Source organism: Microtus pennsylvanicus, chromosome 12 (assembly GCF_037038515.1).
Source record: "Microtus pennsylvanicus isolate mMicPen1 chromosome 12, mMicPen1.hap1, whole genome shotgun sequence".
In the NCBI taxonomy this organism is placed as follows: domain Eukaryota; kingdom Metazoa; phylum Chordata; class Mammalia; order Rodentia; family Cricetidae; genus Microtus; species Microtus pennsylvanicus.
The window spans coordinates 52,346,071-52,365,738 of record NC_134590.1 but is presented as its reverse complement, the minus strand read 5'-3'; the positions used below and the strand labels follow the sequence as shown (position 1 = coordinate 52,365,738).

The following is a 19,668-nucleotide window of genomic DNA, read 5'->3' as shown; positions in this document are numbered from 1 at the left end:
TCATTTTAAAGTTCAGTTGACAATCTTTCCAAGGTAGCACTTTGTTCATCTTAAAATAGAGGCCCTAATGGAATGGTATTTTGCTGAAATGATCATGATAGATACTATAAAGTCACCTTACATTTATAAAATGCTTAATGGTTTCAAGAAATGCTATCATCTGGTTTCTTCTGTCTATTACCACAGTCCTCTGGGGATATGGAGGGTAGGGTTATTGTTGCCATTTCTGTAAAAGAAGTAACACAGAGCCTCAATTTTCTATGCATAATATGAAGAGAAGACTAGCATGTGCCTGGAGGTTGCTGTAGGGCCTCTGGACACCAAGTCAGGGCTCTCTCTGTGTTTACTGTCATGATATACGTGGCAACTGATCTCGCAGTGGTATTCACACTTGTCTGAAGTCCTGAGCAGGCCTGAGGTACAGCAGGCAGAAACCTTCATCTCAGTCCCAGACGGGAGCTGCTGATGCCAGGAATCTCTCCAGCAGGTGAAATCATCCCGCCTTGTTCCCAATGAGATGGGACTAGACCCCCTCAGCTAACACCAGGATAGCACCATCCCCTCATAGCCTGAGGGCACTTGAGACATCACAGCTGCTTTCCTCTTGGTAGCTCATGGCATGGATTCGTATAACCTTTCAGGTACGTGTCCAGCAAGTCACACAGGGCTTCCCATGAACAAAAGATGCTCCTCAGGCCTATGGTACCCCTTTCTCCCTTCCCACAGCCCTTGAGAATTGCATCTTGTGCTTTCTCCTGGAATAACTCTGGTGAGATCATGCCGTGTCAGCACATGTCAACAGATGCTGTTCTTTTCTGGGCCCTCCCAGAGAGTTCCCTCTCCTAAGGGCTGTACGCCAGCCTTTCTGGTACTGTTGCGGCATTCCTCACACCGTGGTATTCTCTAAGCAGATATCTGTTTTCTCCCATTTGAATCTGAGCCCCGCTGAGAAGAAAACCCTGCCTCATTCGGGTAGGCATCCAGCGTCAAGTCTTGTACAGTGAAGATGCCCACACTCTCTCGGGGATTGAACGATCTCACTAACAGCTGTCACAGCTGCTCTCTTTTCCTTCCATAGAGAACTGAGGCAGGGACTGCTATAAAAATCTCTTCTCTTTTTTGTCCCTAGTTTGGTATCTTTGTATCAAGAGTCTTCCAGAATAATGCTTCTTTTCAAAATTACTAAGACTAGTCTGGCTTTGTGAAAACCAGTGAATGACACTATGGGCCTAAGAGAATCACAATACTGGATATGAGGAATAAGGAAAAAGATTCAGCTGGACCTTTGCTAACTTTGGTGAAGACACATCCCAAAGCCACACCCAGGCCCGAACAAGGACAAAGGTTTAGTTAGACCCTAACTAAATTTGGAGAGGACACACCCCAGAGCCACATCCAGGCCTGGCAGCCCTCTCTGCATGCTTAGGATGTGGAAACTCTGCTCTCAATTAACAGTGTTATTTTTACCACTCTTGACTCACTAAGCTACTTTGGCAGGACAACCAACAGCCTAAGTTTACAACTAAAAACCTAAGTTTGAATTGATAGCCCCCTGTCCAGCAAGCCCATCACGGGGGAGGCTGGCATTTAGCACTCTGCTTTGGTGTTCATGTGCCACCGTAGGAACAGCTCCTTTAAGGCTCCTGGGAGCATCTTGTCCCCCGTCCCCCGTATCATTCATGTTGTTGTAGGTTTGTCTGTACGACAGCATGTTGTTGTGATGCTAGGCACATGAAATCTAGACCTTGGCAAAGCTTCTCACTGGGCTGTCATGCAAATATTTGGACTAAATTCCAAAACTCTGACTGGCAATGTAAGACTTTAAGACAATCCTGAAGCCATTTTTGACAATTCTGAATCCTCTCAGCCTCTGTGCCATAGTGCTTCTCCTCCTCCCCTGGGAATCAAGGACCTAACAGCTACACTCGCACGTACTCAGTTCCTGAACAATTACCCATACACGTATGCTTTGGTTCGGTCCCCTGGGAAACGGGGTCAAAATGACCTTTTACCTCATCTAATCTGGCAACAGCTCTCCAGTCAATTATTGGTAATAGCCCTTTCAAATAAGCCAATTAGAATAGTCAAAGAACAACCCCCCTTGCTTCTGTGGCCCCTTTAAACGTTGACAGTACCAGCTATTCGAGGTCCCTCAGCTTCCCGAATGCTGAGGGACCCTGTCATGACAGAATTAATAAAATCCTCATGCTTTTGCATCAGCTGTGGTGTGTGAGGTGGTCTCTGGGGGTGACTCCTTCTCGGTGTTTGGACGCTAGAGTCCAACAGCAACATTCTGAAAATGCTAGATAACATCATATTGACAAGGTGTGTTGATAAAGACATGTACACAAGCTGGTAGTTATAGTGTGCACTGGGCCAGCATCAGTGCAGGGTGCAGGAAAGTGCAGGGTGCTATCTATCAAAGTCAGACATTATCTTGAGAATGAATAAGTTCTGCAGCATAAAGAATTATTCACGTATTAAGTATTCAAGTGCATTAGTGTTTCCAGTACTGGACAGATGCTAATTCATTTGGCTGTCACAAACCCCTCATATCAACCTCATTTTATAGATGGGAAAGTTAAAATAAGCATTGAGAAATGTCTGTCCAGGATTATCCAGTCAGTAAGAACTCAGGCCGCTGGTTGTGGATGAGCTTGTTTATCTACTGCATATACCATGTATTATATCCTCTACAGTGCCACTGAAAAGTGTTTTCACAGTCCAGATCCATCAGAGGAAAAGGGTTGAACATATTGTAGCTTCTTGCATAAAGAAGAACTAAAAACAGTTGCTATCAAAACATGAAGCTGTAACTGGAGCGTACTCATGTGTTATTAACACTCAAGTATATGAAGTTAAAAATAAAGCAGATGAAGACCCATCCCCCAGCCTCAGCTCTAACCCTGCAACAGAACACTCGCTGCAGTCTTCCTCTCCTCCAATCTCCTGTGGATCCCACAGACCACTTCCCCCCAACCCTCCTCCCCCAACTTGTCCCATATCCCAGTCTCCAACTGCAACATCCCCCCTGCTTAGCCACTGGCCACACCCGCTAGAAATCCAGGACCTTCTCCTCCCTCTCTGTTCCCCCAGACCTAGTTCCCAAATCTCATGCCTCAGTTCTGTGGGAGAACACCTGGGGCAACAAACATAATTACAGACCAATTTCTCTTATCAGGAATTCCATTAAATCAGGAAGAAGACAAGGCTGTCTACTCTCTCCATATAGCTATTCAATATAGTACTTGAAGTTCTAGCTAGAGCAATAAGACAGCTGGAGGAAATCAAGGGGATTCAAACTGGAAAGGAGAAAGTCAAAGTATTATTTGCAGATGATATGATAGTATACATAAGCGACTCCTAAACTTCTGTCAGGGCACTCCTACATAGAAGGCTAGTTGCTAAGAGCTGAAAAAGAATAAGAGCATCTCCAGCTTCGGAAGTAGAAACCCCAGGGTGGACTAGGAGAGCTGGAGAGCACGAGGTACTGACCCAGGGAGGAAGTAGTCCGGTTCTTCAGCCTTCTCTTCTAGTATGGCATGTGGACAAAAGCATTGCTGAAAGGTCCTCTGCCAGCCTAGTGTCAGAGGCAACAGAGGGAGTCCCTGTGACTTTCCCCAATCCCAAGAGAACGGAGGCTTCTTCTCCCTGGCAGGTTTGTGAATATGTCACAGGCTAAGAACAAGACAGGGTCAGAGCCAGTGTTTCCATCCGGGCTCAGCTGCTAGGGAATGGGACTTGGTAGGTTTCAAACCTGGGACAAATGGCCGCAGCGCTCATTAACATACGAAGGCCGACAGTGGCCACCAGGTTCTACCTTCATCCCCTAGTTCTTACCTGTTTACAGGGCACTCCTGGTTGGTCCACCCCACTCCCTACCCTGAACTTGTTCAGCTCACGGACTGGGCTGCCCTTCTCCCTGATGTTCTTCCCTATATAATCCAGTTATTTTTGTTTCCTAGCCTTTTTGCCTACTCTGGACCTCCTGGCTAGGCACGTGGTTCCCTTCTCTTCCCTCTGCCCTCTCCTCACAAGGCACAGCTTAGTCTGGTCATGTCCACTCTGTATTCTCCCAGATGTCCCTGCCTCTGGCTCTGCTCTGCTTCCTATCCTCAGTAAACCGTCTCCTCTACCAAACCTCAGAGCAGTCATGTTCCTTTCGCTTTTTCTTTTCTTTTCATTCATGTATCACCTAACTGCTCTCTCCTTCATTTTCTTCTTCTATAAAATGGATTTATTGTTAAGACTCTAATGAAGTCCATGAGGGAAACAGGGCTTTATAACTGACCAGTTCCCAACTTTATCCAACCCACTTCACTTGATTCTTGACTTAGGCTTTCCCGGGTGAATCCCTGCTTCATTAAGGCTCATCCTGCCGCAGTAGCATTAGAGGCCATTAGGGGAAAGCTGTTATCGATCACCCAGCAGAATGGAAGCTGCCTCTAGGTAGACCCAAGGAAAAACATATAGTTATCCTCTTGGATAAGGGAAGTAGACAAAATTGCCGGGGGGAAAAGTGGGATCTTGGGGGTGGGGTGGGATGGGGGTTAGGGGAGATGGGGAGAGAAAAGGTAGAAGGGAAGGAGGGTGGACTTGGGGAAACAGGAGGATCGGGATAAAGGAAGGTTGGATAGGGGAGCACGGAACCACAATTCTGAGTTAAGGGACCCACTTTAGGGTGGGCAGGAGACTTGACCCTAGAGGGGCTCCCAGGTGCCCAAGCTGAGGTCCCCAGTTAGTTCCCTGGGCAGCTGAGGATAGGGAACCTGAAATGACCCTACCCTAGAGCAATACTGACGAATATATTGCATATCATCCTAGAACTTACATCTGGCGATGGATGGAGACAGAGACAGAGACCCACACTGGAGCACTGGACTGAGCTCCCAAGGTCCCAATGAGGAGCAGAAGGAGTGAGAACATGAGCAAAGATGTCGGGACCACGAGGAGTGCACCCACCCACTGAGACAGTGGAGATGATCTACTGGGAGCTCACCAAGGCCAGCTGGACTGTTACCAGAAAAAGCATGGGATAAAACTGGACTCTCGGAACATGGCGAACAATGAGGGCTGATGAGACGCCAAGGACAATGGCACGCGGTTTTGATCCTACGCAATGTGCTGGCTTGGTGGGAGCCTAGCCAGTCTGGATGTTCACCTTCCTAGATATGGATGGAGGGGGGAGGACCTAGGACGTACCACAGGGCAGGGAACCCTGACAGCTCTTTGGACTGGAAAGGGAGGGGGAGAGGAGTGGGGGGAAGGGGAGAGGGGTGGGAGGAGGGGGAGAAGAGTGGGGGGAGGGGGAGAAGAGTGGGAGGAGGGGGAGGGAAATGGGAGGCTGGTGGGAGGAGGTGGAAATTTGTTTTTTTTTTTCTTTTCTTTATCCTCCTTTTATCAATAAAAAAATTTAAAAAAAAAAAAAAAAAAAAAAGAAATAATCCATTCGGGCAGGTCAATCACCTGGCCAAGGAAAGTCACTCTACAGAGGTAGTTTAGAGAAATATACAGATAACTTTGGAAGAAACCATAGAATGCTGTCGACTGGCCCATCTTTTTCTAGAACCAAGCAAATTGCTAATTAGTGCTGGCCTCTGCAGCAGCCTGCTTAAATGTGTCTAACTGACCCAGAAGAACTGAGTTCCATATTCAAGAGTCTTTGTTTCATTACCCAGAGTATCTTGTCTTCTGTTTAGGTTTCAAAGCTAAAGAAATTTATCCAACAACATAAGGTATCTCCACGGTGGCAGGGTCCCAGAATTTAAGTTGCCAGCTCTGTGATATGGTAGAGGACCATTTAGCTTTCTGTGCACTCTTCAGGGAAATTTCTCTCTTCCTTTACAGCCCCTTACATCCCCAGTGACATATGCTGACAGTAATAGCCTTCTTCATGTGCTCCTCAGCAAAGTCAAATGCTTAAGGGGGAAAAATAAACCAGCACAAAATCCATTTGCAGAAACCATGAAGGAAATAAAGTTCTAAGCAATTATCCTTGTGACTTGAAAAGGAAAAAAGCTTGTCAGATTAATCTCCTTCTGAGAAGGCTGCCTAGCAGAAAGAAAAAAAGGGAAGGAGCCTTGAGTCTGTCGAGCAGCAACCACAGCCCCCAGCTCTCCCTCCACATCCTTGTTCCTATTTCCTGTCCTAGCAATCTTTCTATGAAGCTGGCCTTGCAGGGACCCCCTAAGGGTGGAAACAGGTCCTGTGTGTCGCATTTGCTGTGAGCTGTATTATGTAGGATGACGGTGGTGCACTTCCAATGGTCCCTGGCTTGAACAATAGACATTTATTCTCCCAGCTTAAACTTTACTGTTCAAGTTTTTAGTAAACCCCAGGTGGGAGAATACTACATAGCAGAGTTTGAAACTTACCATCGGCCTCCCCAGGATGTTCACCCATTTCTGCACACCTTGGTGTCCTGCACTTGCTCTCCGAGTCCTCCAGGCACTACTAGTCCTGACACCAGTTCTTAGGGGAAGCCTTGCTAAGATGCTGACTGGAAATTTTGGGGAGCCGCACCTGGGGTGCCACATGTTACCTGGGAAACGGGGAGGGGGAGGTTTCTCAGGATTCTTAATCTCATTAATGGTAGAGTGTAAGAACAGAAAGCTTGAGGACAATTTTATCTGGATTTGAAGGAAGAATTCCAGGGCAGGCAAACTAAATCTAAGCTGCCCAAGAGGGAGGAGGAAATGGGGAAGAACGAAAGCCATTCCGTTCAAAAGCAGTCACGTTGCAGAAGGAAGGAACAATAACTTAGTGGGAAAGGCCAAGTGGGAAAGGCTTGGAGGCCGCTCTGATTTATTTTATTCTCTTTTTCTAATGAAGAAAAGAACAGACAAAAATTATCACAAGCCTAAGGCACCAAGTATTAGTTTCCTTAATTTCTTTTCAAAAGACATTTAAGTGGGGAAAATAAACAGCACTGAAGAACTGCACAGATGAATTGAGAGAGGACTGGCCAGAAGGTACCATTAAATTATAAAGTTTTAATTGTGGTGATAATCATTAGCCAACTAATAGTTACTTGTCAATTAAACAGCTTGCTTTTCTCTGCAGACTGGGAGGAAAACGAGGCCAATAACCACAATGGAGGCTCAGACACTGCTGTCAAACCTGTGTAGCTCTCATTCTCGTTGTGATACAACCACAGGGGACACCAGATGGGAAGGGAAGGAGCACAGTAAGGGAAAGACTCTAAGGTGTTGAAAATGGTTGCTGTCTTTAAGCTGCCATTTTGAGGGAGATACAGGTTTATAACCATAGCAACACTCGGAGGAGACATGTACAAAACAACATACCACCATTAATAGTGTATTTGTGCCAGTAACACATGGAAGTGTTTATGGTTTGAATAAGAATGATTCATTTATTTGAGTATTTGCTTTCCAGTTGATAGACTTGTTTGGGGAGGATGAGGAGGTCTGGCCTTGTTGGAGGAGATGTGCCACTGGAGGGTGGGCCTAGAGGTTTCACTAACCCACACCTTTCTCAATTAGTTCTCCATGCCTAGTGCCTGTGGGTTAAGACGTTAGCTCTCAGCACGGCTCTTGTGCCATGTCTGCCTTCTTGTTGCCAGGATTCCCACCATTGGTCATCATGGACTCTAACCCTCTGAGACGATACGCCCTGGAGAAACACTTCCTTTTATAAATTCCATTGGTCACGGTGTCGGATCACAGCAATGGAGAAGTAACTAAGACAGTATTCTTGTCATATTAAAATTTTCAGTCCTCACAACACTCCCACTGCATTGTTTTTAAGACATTATGAAATATACAGCTGTTTTGCTTTTTATTGTTGTCATTTTGTCTTGTCATGTTTTATTTTAAGAGCCAGGGTGTAACTCTATTGCCCAGGTTATTCTTAAATTACTCTATTGCCCAGGTTATTCCAGGGCTCAAGCAATCCTCATGCCGTAGCCTCTGAGTAGCTGGTGTTACAGACATGGCTCACAAAGACTAGCCTGTAACTGTTCATGTAACACCCCTAAGTCACCTACTGAGGTGAACAATTCTGAGAGGCTTGCCCAAGACATTGTGTAGAAATCAGGGAGGAGAGCTAGACGGGGTTGAGCCATAGCATCCACAGTGGCTTGACCTGGGTGGATGACCCGGTACCTGTGATAGTGGGGTTGGGAAGGGCCTCGGGTTGAGAATGGGAGGTCTGGGAGATGCTAGGCTGACTCAAGATGGACAACCCGTGTAGGAATGCGCCTCTTCAGGGAAATGGACACTGAATAGTCTGCGTATCTCAAAACCCATATGACCCTTATCTCAGCGGAGCAGCTTGGTGACAACATCCTGATTCCTGATGACCAGAAGTCCCCGTGAAAAGGCTTTGCTCACAATAGTAATTACTAAGCCAAAGAAGAGGATGCAGCTCTGCCCATGGCCATGGCTTATGACAGGTCCTGAAGGATCCTCAGCCAGTAGAGGTGACACCACAGGTAGCCCTGACACTGATGCACAGTGGAAGGACACCGCCAGAGTGTGAATCTCATGTCCTCTACTTATTCATTACCAGAGTGTGAACCTCATGTCCTCTACTTATTCATTACCAGAGTGTGAATCTTATGTCCTCTACTTATTCATTACCAGAGTGTGAATCTCATGTCCTCTACTTATTCATTACCAGAGTGTGAACCTCATGTCCTCTACTTATTCATTATGCCTGTGGGGGGGGGGGAGGTGGAGTAGAGCTACCGTTTCTGTCTCTGTTTTCTCAATTTTCAAATTAGAGATAATAATAGCATCTGTGTGATAAGATGGTTGGGGCTGGAAAGTTAATACATGCGAAACAGCTTAGCATCTTGATTAAGGAGATAGTTCCTTTAGGTAAGCTGTTTCTATGGTGTCGGTTGGTCTCACACACTTTAAGCTCTGCAGAGCAGAGTCGCCACAGTAGCAGTAAGATGATGGGAGGCATTGAAAGAGGGAGGGAGAAACGGAGGGGAGGGAGGGAGAAGAGAGAGGCCTCCTTGCTGTGCAGCGCCTCAGAAAGCATCACGGCAGAAACTATCTCTGCAGAGATTCTTTCGAAGGCAACTTGAGATAGGTCTCAGGCAGGGCAGGGTCAGTAGTCAGTTATTTTGTTTTTGTTTTTTCGAATGGCCATTTTAGAGATAGAAAAAAAAAACTAGAGAAAATTATGATTGACAGTTGTGTATCCGTGGGTCAGAAGAAATAATACACCATAAACACAGAAATAACCAGTGGCCAAATTCTACTCTGTCCCCCTCCTGCATTCTTGAGATCTCCCTCCATGGATGTGTATTTCTAGCAATTGACACTATTTTGCACATAGTCTCTGTGTTCTTGAAAGGACTTCACTGTTAGGTGTGTAGCTCAGTAGTTTAGCTCTTGTCTCCTAAAGCCATAGGTTTGCTCCCTAGAGGCTATGGTGCACAGGTGGGGTGTAGGAACCAGCTTCGTGGGTCCCTGAGAGACATGGGCCTCTTTAAGTTTTGATGGGCAGTGAGGAAAGAGAGATCTCTTAGTATTTTTTGTTCCAACCAGGCTCCAAAACAACTCTGAGATCCTGTTGCCAGCTCTTCCACTAATTCTCAATACTTTTAAGAACCTGTGCTTTAATTTCTTTTAAAATTAAAAGAAATAGCCTCAGTTTGAATTATATTCATCTATCAATGCAGTCATACAATCTTAATGTACTTGTTCTAGCAGAAGGGGCCTAGGGAGGCCAGGGTGCCTGGGGCCCACAGAGGTGACAAAGCATCTTGGAGCAGAAGGACAGCAGATTTACCACCCCTGCTATCACTCAGCTACAGAACCAACAGCAGTGGCCTCCAGCTTCCTTCTTTTATGTGAGGCTTTAGAGGCCTTTTTGTTTAAGGCTGTATAAATCAGGCCCTCTGTTATTTGCAGCTAAATTTATGCCTCACCCTCCACCACCCTGAGACAGCCTTCCTGCCTGGCTGGACTCCCTTTATTTTGTTCAGAGGATATAGGGAGGTGGTGAACTTCCGATCCCATTTGGCTAGAAACTCCCAGGGGTCACAACCTCCATTCACAAGTGCTGTGTTTTTAGGGTTTACCTCGAGTAGAGAATTCTGAAGCTTCACACTGAGGGCAGCTTTCTCGTCTTCCAGTTGCTTTATTTCCCTTTCTGATTTTGTCTTTACTTCTTCCAATTGAGCTTCTACTTCCTAAATGGGGATTAGAAGATTAGCCGCACAAGGTGGGAAAACAAGCTGCTTACACACCCACACCTTGCCTTATTCCTGAAGGGGATCAAAGAAGCCATTATAATAAAATACTATAAGAGCACATGGATTTTCAGTACACATCTGTTCAAGAGAAAACAGACATTAAATCATACCACACAGCCTGGTACATGTACAGATACGTTAGTGTGCGGCAGGTAGATCTTTAACTCTAAATTTTCTGGTCTCCAATAAGAAAAGGAATGTCTTAATAACAAGGAACACCCAACTTTGTTTTCATGGCATCTTCCTATCTCAGGATCCATACAGTAGCCAGAATGGTGGGCCCTCCACAGTGCCTCCCACAGCCTTCCAGCATCAGTATGAAGCCGGTACAGTACGTTCTGGAGACCGTGTGAGAAGCATTGCCTTGTCTTAGCTGTGCCATCCCTGGCACATTTCCTCCTGTGTGTGCACTGTGTATAGGCTCAGCACAGCAACAGTCAATAAACAATAAGCACACACTCACCCCTAGGGATGCCTCGCTCTTCCAATACGGCTGAACTTATGGAGAAAGCCTCTAAACATTTAGAAGAAGAGGCTGTCTGAGGGTCTTAGCTAGATCGCGTCATTCATTCATCAGCAAGTACTTACTGAGCTGTACCATGTGCTGTGTACTATTCTCAGAGTTGAAGTTGTATTAGTCTGGACTTCAAATCCCAGCATGCCAGGTCCTGACCCCTCCCTGGGGAGAGTCAGGACCACTCCCACAGGGTATTTAAGTGGGCTCCCAGAGGAGAAACACGTGTTTCTCAGGTCTGTGTGACCTCCTTGCTTTCCTTTCTCCCTGCCACGCGCTCAGCCACCGAGAGCATCGTGCTTAAAAAAAACGATGGGCATTTTGATTTGGTTTGATTTGACTTAGATTTCTTGTGCTGGCGGAGCTGCCCCTTCTCACTATTTTTTTCTTAACACCCAGGAAGTGGGTGGCGGGGGGATTGTCTCCAGAAGGCATCTTGCTTCTGCTGTGATTCCTTCTGTTTGCATCTGCTATGTTCCTGCTGTATTACTCTATGAAGGCATCCCACTGTATCTAGTGTACTATGATCATTTCTTGAGAAAAATCCCACTCCTCTCTGGGCAATGTATTTGCAGCTCATAATGATAATGATTTTTATAAGAGCAATGATATTTAGTTGTGTTATGCCCAGGTTACTTGTCCCCAAATGAATTCACAGAGCCCAGATTCTGATCCAAATGACATGAGGATCTTTAATATTCACCCTGGAGTTTGGACTACACCCCCAGCACACCAGTGCAGTGGGTGAGGGAGATGCTGTGTCAGCCCAAGGAAGGGGAGAACTTTTAAGGGGGAAATGCCATAATCGGGAGAGTTCATGTCCTGTCGTCTTAGGACTACATAAGAAATGTATAGGGTGAGGTAGTTTCTGAAACCGTTGGTCAGTGTTTGGGCACAAAATACTAACAAAGAGCCATTAATAACTGACACGGTATCTTCAAGGACAGGAGGCCTCCTGGGAACATCTGAACCCCGTTAAATTTTATGGCCCTGTTCCCTAGCTCCATAATTGGCTATTTTCAGGATATCCGTTCGAATTCTGCTAGTGCAGCACATTTCTGGCGCTGAGAGCTGACCCCCCCCCATTATATGGCTTAAGATGAAGCCCCCTTTTTAAAACAGAGTTTGCAAAGTCAGGTCCTCAGAGTTGAATGAATTATTTAGTTGGACTTTCTGAGTTAGTCTAAAAGATACAGGTGGTTAAGAACTAGTCAAGATGATTAGTGAAATGGTTTAGGTTATTCTGTCAATTGCCCCAATAAAGAGATACAAAAAAGGCAAAAATAGACTGGATGTTACCTTCCCTTTCATTAGATATGAGATTTACAGAAGACGAAAATAAAATGAAGGAAGTTTCACGCATTATAGACCCATGAATTCTGCCTTTAGAATAACAAGATGATCAAAGAAAACCATTATGTCCTTACATCCAAGGTTAGGCCTGAGTTCTTTTTTTTGGGGGGGGGATATTTTTCTTTTAATTTTTAAAAAATTTTTTAATTGATTTTTTTTATTGAGCTCTGCATTTTTCTCTGCTCCCCTCCCTACCTCTCCCCTCCCCCAGGCCTGAGTTCTTTGGGCATGTATTAAATGTATTTACAGAATTAACCATAGGCCCAGAATGCACTTTGAAAAAACAAAGTTGTGAAAGGAGTTAAATGACCCTATTGTCTGAAAAGAACAATAGACGGTTGGCTGGAGTAGAAAACAGCTGTCTGCCAACATAGAAGGAACTGACTGAAATATACTTAGCCATATTTAAAATCTTGTTAAACAGTAATAAAAGAATCATTGCTTTGGGGTGAAGATGTTTTGGTTTGAAAATTATTACAAAGGAAAATATTTAACTACTTGTGGACTTCTAAGGAAAGCATGTACCTTGTGATCTCAATGGGATTTCTGTTGTAGAATATTACTTGGACTAGGCAAAGCTGTGTTACATTTGTCTATGCTACAGAATATGACTTTAGCTGTGTAAAGGTGTGTTGCATTTGTTAGTGCTGTATTTATTTTATTATGAAAAGATGTGTTGCTGTTTTACCTTGCCTGCCTAAGGCAACTGATTGATCTAATAAAAAGCTAAATGACCAATAGCTAGGCACAAAGGGATAGGTGGGGCAGGCATGCAGAAAGAATAAATAGGAGGAGAAATCTAGGCTCAAGAGAAAAAGAAGAGAAGAAGAGAATGAGGGAGAAAAAGAAGGACATTCCCGGAGCCAGAAACCAGGCAGCTGCCAGCCAACAAGACACTGGATGAAGCAGGAAAGTAAGACACACAGAAAGGTAAAAAGCTCCAAAGCAAAAGGCAGAGAAAGAGAAATGGGTTAATTTAAGTTAAAAGAGCTAGTCACAACTGAGCTTCAGCGAGGCCAACTCTTCCTAGTTCATAATGTCTCTGTGTCATGATTGGGGAGTTGATTGGTGGCCTAAAAGAAAGAGCCTGGTACAGATTTCTGCTTATATAAAGATTTTAATTTGTCCTTGGAAGACAGGTAACTTATGGTTGTGAGATGATAATCTTTTCTTGCATAGAAATCTTTGTATTAGGAGGTATAAAAGGAATAAGAGAAAAATAATAAGGAGGAGAAAAGAAAACCAAGAAGAAAGATTTAGAAGGAAAAACATCAGGAAAGAAGCAGAAGGGGAACGACAGGGTACAGAAACAGCGGAGAAAGAACTGAATAGGAACAGCTGACAGAGAGAAAACTAAAATGAAGAATTGAGCTTTGGCCCTCAGATAAAGTTCCCTTACGTGTCTGTGTGTCTGTCCCAATAGTTCTCCCATCCACATCTCCTCTCCAGTTTCTCTGAAAGCCTGCCTGGGGCTAGGCCCCTCGGAGGCAAAGGACACTAACTGCGCAGCAACAATATGCTAATTCCAGTGACTGGAGCTACAGACACAGTCAGTGTTTGCTGGTAAATGTTTAACAGTTGGCCTTTTAAATACATAAATTAACCGATAATAGTACATTGAAGGTAGTATTTCTTGGTTTTCATGGTCAAAGTACTCCAGCTCTGGCCAATGTCACATGAGTATAGTGATGCAGAGTATGAAACGGGAAAGAGGTGTGACAACTGCTTCCTGAGTTGGTGTGAACTGGCTGCTACTCACGCTGGGTGTTAGAGAATAAGGCAGTTGAGTGGGGGAACACGGTGACAAGCAGTTCAAGTGTTATCTCCAAAGCTAATGTATGGATAGTCATATATATATAATCTCCAACATCATAGAGCTGGGCAGGTAAGACTTGAGAGAAGATTGACATTTAAACCAGGATGCTAAGATAAGAACTAGATGGATGACTTTGAGAGTAAGGAGGAAATTATTCTCCTTTAAGGGACATCTATACACAAAGGCCCAAAGAGCAATAAAACTGAGTACATAAAAAAAAAAAAGAGGGCAGAGATGGACACAGGCCGGAGAAGCAAACAGAAGCCTGTCCCTGCAGGGTCTGAAGAACTGTGGGAAAGAACTAAGGTTCACTGTTGTGATGTCAGGGAGCTGTGAGTAGCTGGCAGCCAAGACTGAGCTGGCACAGGATCCTACTAGAATGGACTGGGTGATATGGAAGCAGTCAGGTTATGACATGGTCCATGACATCCTGGAGGTTGACTAGATCTACCGAGAAGCATAGAGGAAAGGATGCTCAGATGTTCTGGGGCCAACAGACTGGAACAGGATTCACATACTTCTGCGCTGGACACCAGGGGTGGACAGAAGTCCTATTCGATTCTTAGGTTTCTGATCTGAACAGGTAAAAACACGTGCTGCCGATCACCCGGACAGCATCTCCACGTCCTCTGTGGGACCAGGCCTAGACCAGGCACTGGCCCTGGGGAAGCCCTTAGCCCTTGCATCAACCATTTTTAAAACCTCTAAATAAATGAACTTATAATTAGATTGTTGGGGCTGAGTGGATGGCAGCTTGGTATGTGATCTGTTTCCAGCCGACCTGTGCTGACTTCTTCAGGACTTCCTGTTTGGGAGTGTTAGCTTCTTAAAAGACAACATATAAACTACCCCTTGTCACTAAATATGTTTAAATAAATTAAGGAGCCATATAAATCCCTCAGCAAAAAAAAATTAATTTCAGCAATTAGCTTTGCACCAACAGAAGCTTTTACTAAATAAAGTCTAGCTTACATTCTTACTGGTGTGGAAGCGAAGTCTGCCAAGACACCCTTCACTGTAACAGCCAATGAAAACACTGTGTGCCGGCTTTTGGCGTAAAGCAAGGGCTGTTTTGAATTTTATGTAGCACAACTTTCCGATGCACATAATCAATCACAATTTCAGCTGGTGCCTTGACAGATGGGTCCATGGTGGAAACCAAAATCCCCTACAGGTGGAAATAACTAACATCAGCAGTAAATTTTTGCATTAATAAGCTTCCTCACGGGTACAGGGTAATGCAGGCCACTGTGAGAACCAGGTCTGAATCAGCTGGAGAACAGGGCATAAAGAAGCATGCCCAGCTCAGCTCAAGTGACCTTGGGACTTCAACAGAAGCATTCATAGTCTCCCTCCACAAGGTCAAAAATACGAAGTAAATAGATTAATGCTTCCAAATATATGATTGATTTACCCTGCGAAGAGGATTCCATGCACTGGGGATTTATTAAATTCAGAGTGCTTTCCTGAACTCCCTTCTCACAGAACTCTTACGTGCCCAGCAGCAGTCTTTTACACAAAGGAAACATTGCAGCTCATAGGGGCAGGGCACAAGCATCACTGGGACTTTTTTCTGTCTCTTTGTCTACAGTGTCCACAATTGCTCGGAATTTCAGGAAAGAAAGAGCTGGGAGTTGTGGTGTGTGCCTGAAATCATAGGAAGCCAAGGTAGGAGTTTGCAGCCAGCCTGGGCAATGTGGTAAAACCTCTTCCACCTCAAATAAACAAAGGCAGGCACGAAGGGAGAGAAAGACATGTGAAGGAGCCGCCGTGTCCTAAGTCTGCTTTCTGTTGCTAATAACTCAATATCAATGATGGAGCAGGTTATAAAGACAAGAGCTTGATTTTCTCTAAGGTCAAACGGTCCAGTCTGTTGACCATAAGTTCAAGGTTAGACTTGGCTACAGAGTGAATTCAAAATCAGCCTGACAACAAAATGAGATGCTAAATACAGAGTAAGAACAACTAGGGATTTACCTCAGTGGTAGAGTGAGCATGTGCTGGGGCGTAGGCTCCTTTCCTAGTATGATATACACATCTACATACACACACATGTCATATTATATATATATATATATATATATATATGTATATATATATATATATATGCGCTAGAGAGACAGCTCATTGTTCAGAGTATGTATTGTTCTTAAAGAGAACCAGAATTCAGTTCCTAGAATAGTAATTGGGTGGTTATAACTCTGTAGCCACCTATACCTCTAGCTCAACAAAGGTAACCTAACATATTATGTCCTCAGGAGGCCAAGCATAGTGGCACACACTTTTAATTCCAGCACTGGAGAGGCATAGGAGGGCAAGTCTCTGTGAGATTAAGACTAGCCTGGTATATGTCGAAAATACAAGGCCAGCCAGAATGGCATAGTAGGACCCTGTCTGAAAAATTGTATCTTACTACAAAAGTAATATACCATCAGATTTATAACATGGTAAAATAGAATGTATGCTAACAAACATATAGAGGGTAAGAAAAAAGAAATGGAACGTATTACAATATGGTTCTCATATATGAAGGGATATGAAATTGTTTGAAAAAGACTGATAAATTTAAAGATGGATATTACTAATCTTAGAGTAAACACTAGTATTCCATCTGCAAAAAGGAGGTGTAAGAAGTCAAAAGTGGAGGTAAAAATGAAATACCAAAAATACTTAATGCATCAAAAATAAACAGTAAAAGTGGAGACATCTCACAAATAAGGTAAAATGTCAAGTTAGTAGGCTTAAGAATTAAATAAAATATAAATGTTCTGAATGCCCTGAAAAATCAGAGATAGTCAAACTGCACACACAGTAGAATACAACTATATCACTTAAGTTGTTCAGTGGATTTGGGATATTAGCATTCGTTGGGTAGCTTCCAAGCAGAGTCTCCTGAACTTACAGAAAACCACCTCACTGCACACTGAATTCCTTTTCCTGCTCAGCTGTCCAATGGATCTGTGAGACCCAGGAATCTTAAGTGGTCCAAGTGAAATGGGAAGTGAAGGCATGTGGAGCGGATCTTGGGAGAGCTCGGTAAATCTGCTTCCATCTCTTTCCAAATAAGCACTGTGTGCAAATGTTAGTAACAGGACATGCGCTAAATTCCATCTGCCAAGACGGCATGATGATGCCCTCTAGTCCTGTGACCAGGAAAGAGGTGCAGTCCTCTAGGCCCATCCAGTCCACGTCCTGCCGTTTGCTCCTTTAGGTCAGGGGAGTATTTAGGGTGTGCAATCTGCCCACACTAAAAGCTCAGAGAAATAAAGCAATCCCACAGAGACAACTTGCGTCCATTTTTAGCTCCTTAGCCCTGGATTGGAGGTCTCTTCAAGGGTTCGTCTTTCCCTAGTCCATTGGCAATACTTATATTTCCAGATTCAATATGAACAAGAAGGAAAACAATGACAAGAACCAAACAGTTTATTTTGGTATGATTTATGTCCCAAATGGACTTGTGACCTGCTCAAGATTGAAGGAAGATTTGTACACCGAGAGTCAGATTTGCCCATTAGGTTACCAGGGCAACCTGCAGCAGAAGGTTGCTGTCTTTCTTCTAATGGGGTCCCAGGATGGAGTGTTAGTCTGTTTATCTGAAGATTTGGCTCATAGATGCTCACAGGCAAATAAAAAAAAATGCTTTCGAAACAGCTGTCTTTTCCATGTGAAGGTGGGGAGCCACAGGCTTTGGTGATAGGTTATTGGATTTATCAAAGCTCTTGTACCCACTCTCTCTGACTGATCCACTGCATCTCTGGACCCAGTTCCTTACTCTCTAACACTGGAAAGATTCAAAGTATCTGAGAACATTCAATATAAATTATAAAGGAACTCAATATTCACTTCATATGCTGTTCAAAGCACGTGGCAATTAACACTAGCTGCTGTCTGTTGAACTGTTGTTGCACGCTGCACACCCAGCAAGAGGTGCATATGTAACACCATATTTAGATGTGCATAGCAAACGCTGTATTCAGAGAGGTTAAGGCCCACAGAGAGCTTATGGAGCAGTGAGAGCCTAGGCCCAGGAATAGTGTGGGTGTTTCACGTGCTCATATTTATTTATTCAATCCATGTTTTGAATACTTACTGTTTTAACCACTGTATAAGACTGTTCTGCAGAGATATCTGACTATCTTTCAGTGAACACATAACGCTTGTACTTCTCAAACCACAAAGACATTTATCTCATAATCAAATGAAGACTTCACCCATATTGATAATAATATTGATTTACATGTCACCCTTTTCTGAGGCAGGGTCTCCATATATAGCCCACTTTGGCCTTGAACTCATGATCCTCCTGCCTCAGCTTTCTGGGTGCTGCGTAAGCTTCTCTACAGTCTTCATACAGGTGACAAACTCTTTCCAGCTAACAGGAGAGAGGAAGGTCCCACACATTCTATGTGGAGAGTGTCCCTTCTCTGTGGGAGATGAGATCAGCAGAGACACTGAGACAGGGCACAGGTAGATGCTTTAATTCCTCATGATTCTCTCTTCAATTCTCACAGTACTCAGCGAGGTTCTGTTATTGAATTAATGGGGATTTTCCAGAGTGCAGAATTGCTGAGAATAGGTGGGTTGGGGCCGCTAATAACTTCCAGTGGGCAGCACAGTTGGAATTAGGGGCTAGAAAATATTGTCAACCTGAGTTTTCAGTTAGTGAAGTTTTCCTGTTTATGTTAGGTAAGCAGAATTGAATTTCCCTAAGGTAAATGTCACATGACACAATCCTGTTCCGTGTCAGCTCCCCAGAAGCTAGAGGCTCCATCATCACATGTTCCCCATTATTGTCCCCAAGAGACTCTGTAAACTCCCTACAGGCAATGACTGCTTTCTTTACCTGTCATCAGAGAACCAACCAAGATGTGCACATAGCAGGATCCCAATGAAAGTCTGGGTAAGGAAAGAGGAAAGGGAGGTGGGAAGGTGGTGGGAGAAAGCAAAAACACCAGAGCCATCTGCAAACGCGCCTCACCTTCAGTTTCTTTCTTTCCACCTCCACAGAAGAGCGCGCCGACTTCATTTCCACAGTGTGCTTCTTCACCAGGTCCTCCAGGCGCTTCCCCAGCTGCTCCCGGAGCTGCTGCTTCTCCTCTTCGGTCTGATGTCTGACTTTACGAAGGTCCTCTTCATATTTCTGCTTCAAGCGCTCTATTTCACCGCTTGCTCCTTTCTTGGTCTATAGAGGGAAATAAAAGTTTGTAAGACTGCTGGGGGAAACTGGGAGGCACACTTCTCCTTTCTACTTTATGTATAGTTTCATTGCAAGTACCAGACGGTGTGAGGCACTTTACAGGCCTGTATATCTGATATTTGTAAGAGATTTCACTGTGTATACCATTGGAGGAGAGCTCTCCAGAACACCCTGGCTGTCGCAGGATCAGATGTTCCAGCCCACATTGCAGTGTTTTGAGTGGAAATAGGATCTAAGCAATGCCTATGTTCTCCCAATACAAACTTGGGGAAATGCTGCTACACCCTTGTTCTCCTAAGCTTGACTGGCATGGAACTGGCGAGAAACTGGTCAGGGGCTGGAGTGATGGCTCCGTGGTTAAGAGCACTACTTGCATTTCTAGAGGACCCAGGTTTGATTCCCACTCTCCGCGTGATGTCTCACACGCACCGGTACCTTCTGTTCCAGAGGATCCAATTTCTGGACTGTGCAAATATCAAGCATGCAAGTGGTACACAGACATGCACACAGGCAAGGCATCCATACGTATAAAATAAAATAAAAAGGCAGCGGTGAAG

The 19,668-nt window shown here is 44.4% G+C and overlaps 1 protein-coding gene across 2 annotated transcripts in view; it reads right to left on the bottom strand.

The window, feature by feature from the left end:
* The window catches only part of Fam184b (family with sequence similarity 184 member B), an 83,236-nt gene that overhangs the window by 25,250 nt on the left and 38,318 nt on the right, over window positions 1-19,668 (bottom strand). Inside the window, exons 5-6 of one of the 2 annotated variants that reach the window (XM_075943632.1) lie at window positions 18,893-19,096; window positions 10,058-10,168 (exon numbers count right to left, since the gene is read on the bottom strand). In XM_075943632.1, the coding sequence (XP_075799747.1) occupies window positions 10,058-10,168; window positions 18,893-19,096 (315 nt within the window). The remainder of the gene's footprint in view (window positions 1-10,057; window positions 10,169-18,892; window positions 19,097-19,668) is intronic. The other variant, XM_075943633.1, reaches the window with a different exon arrangement.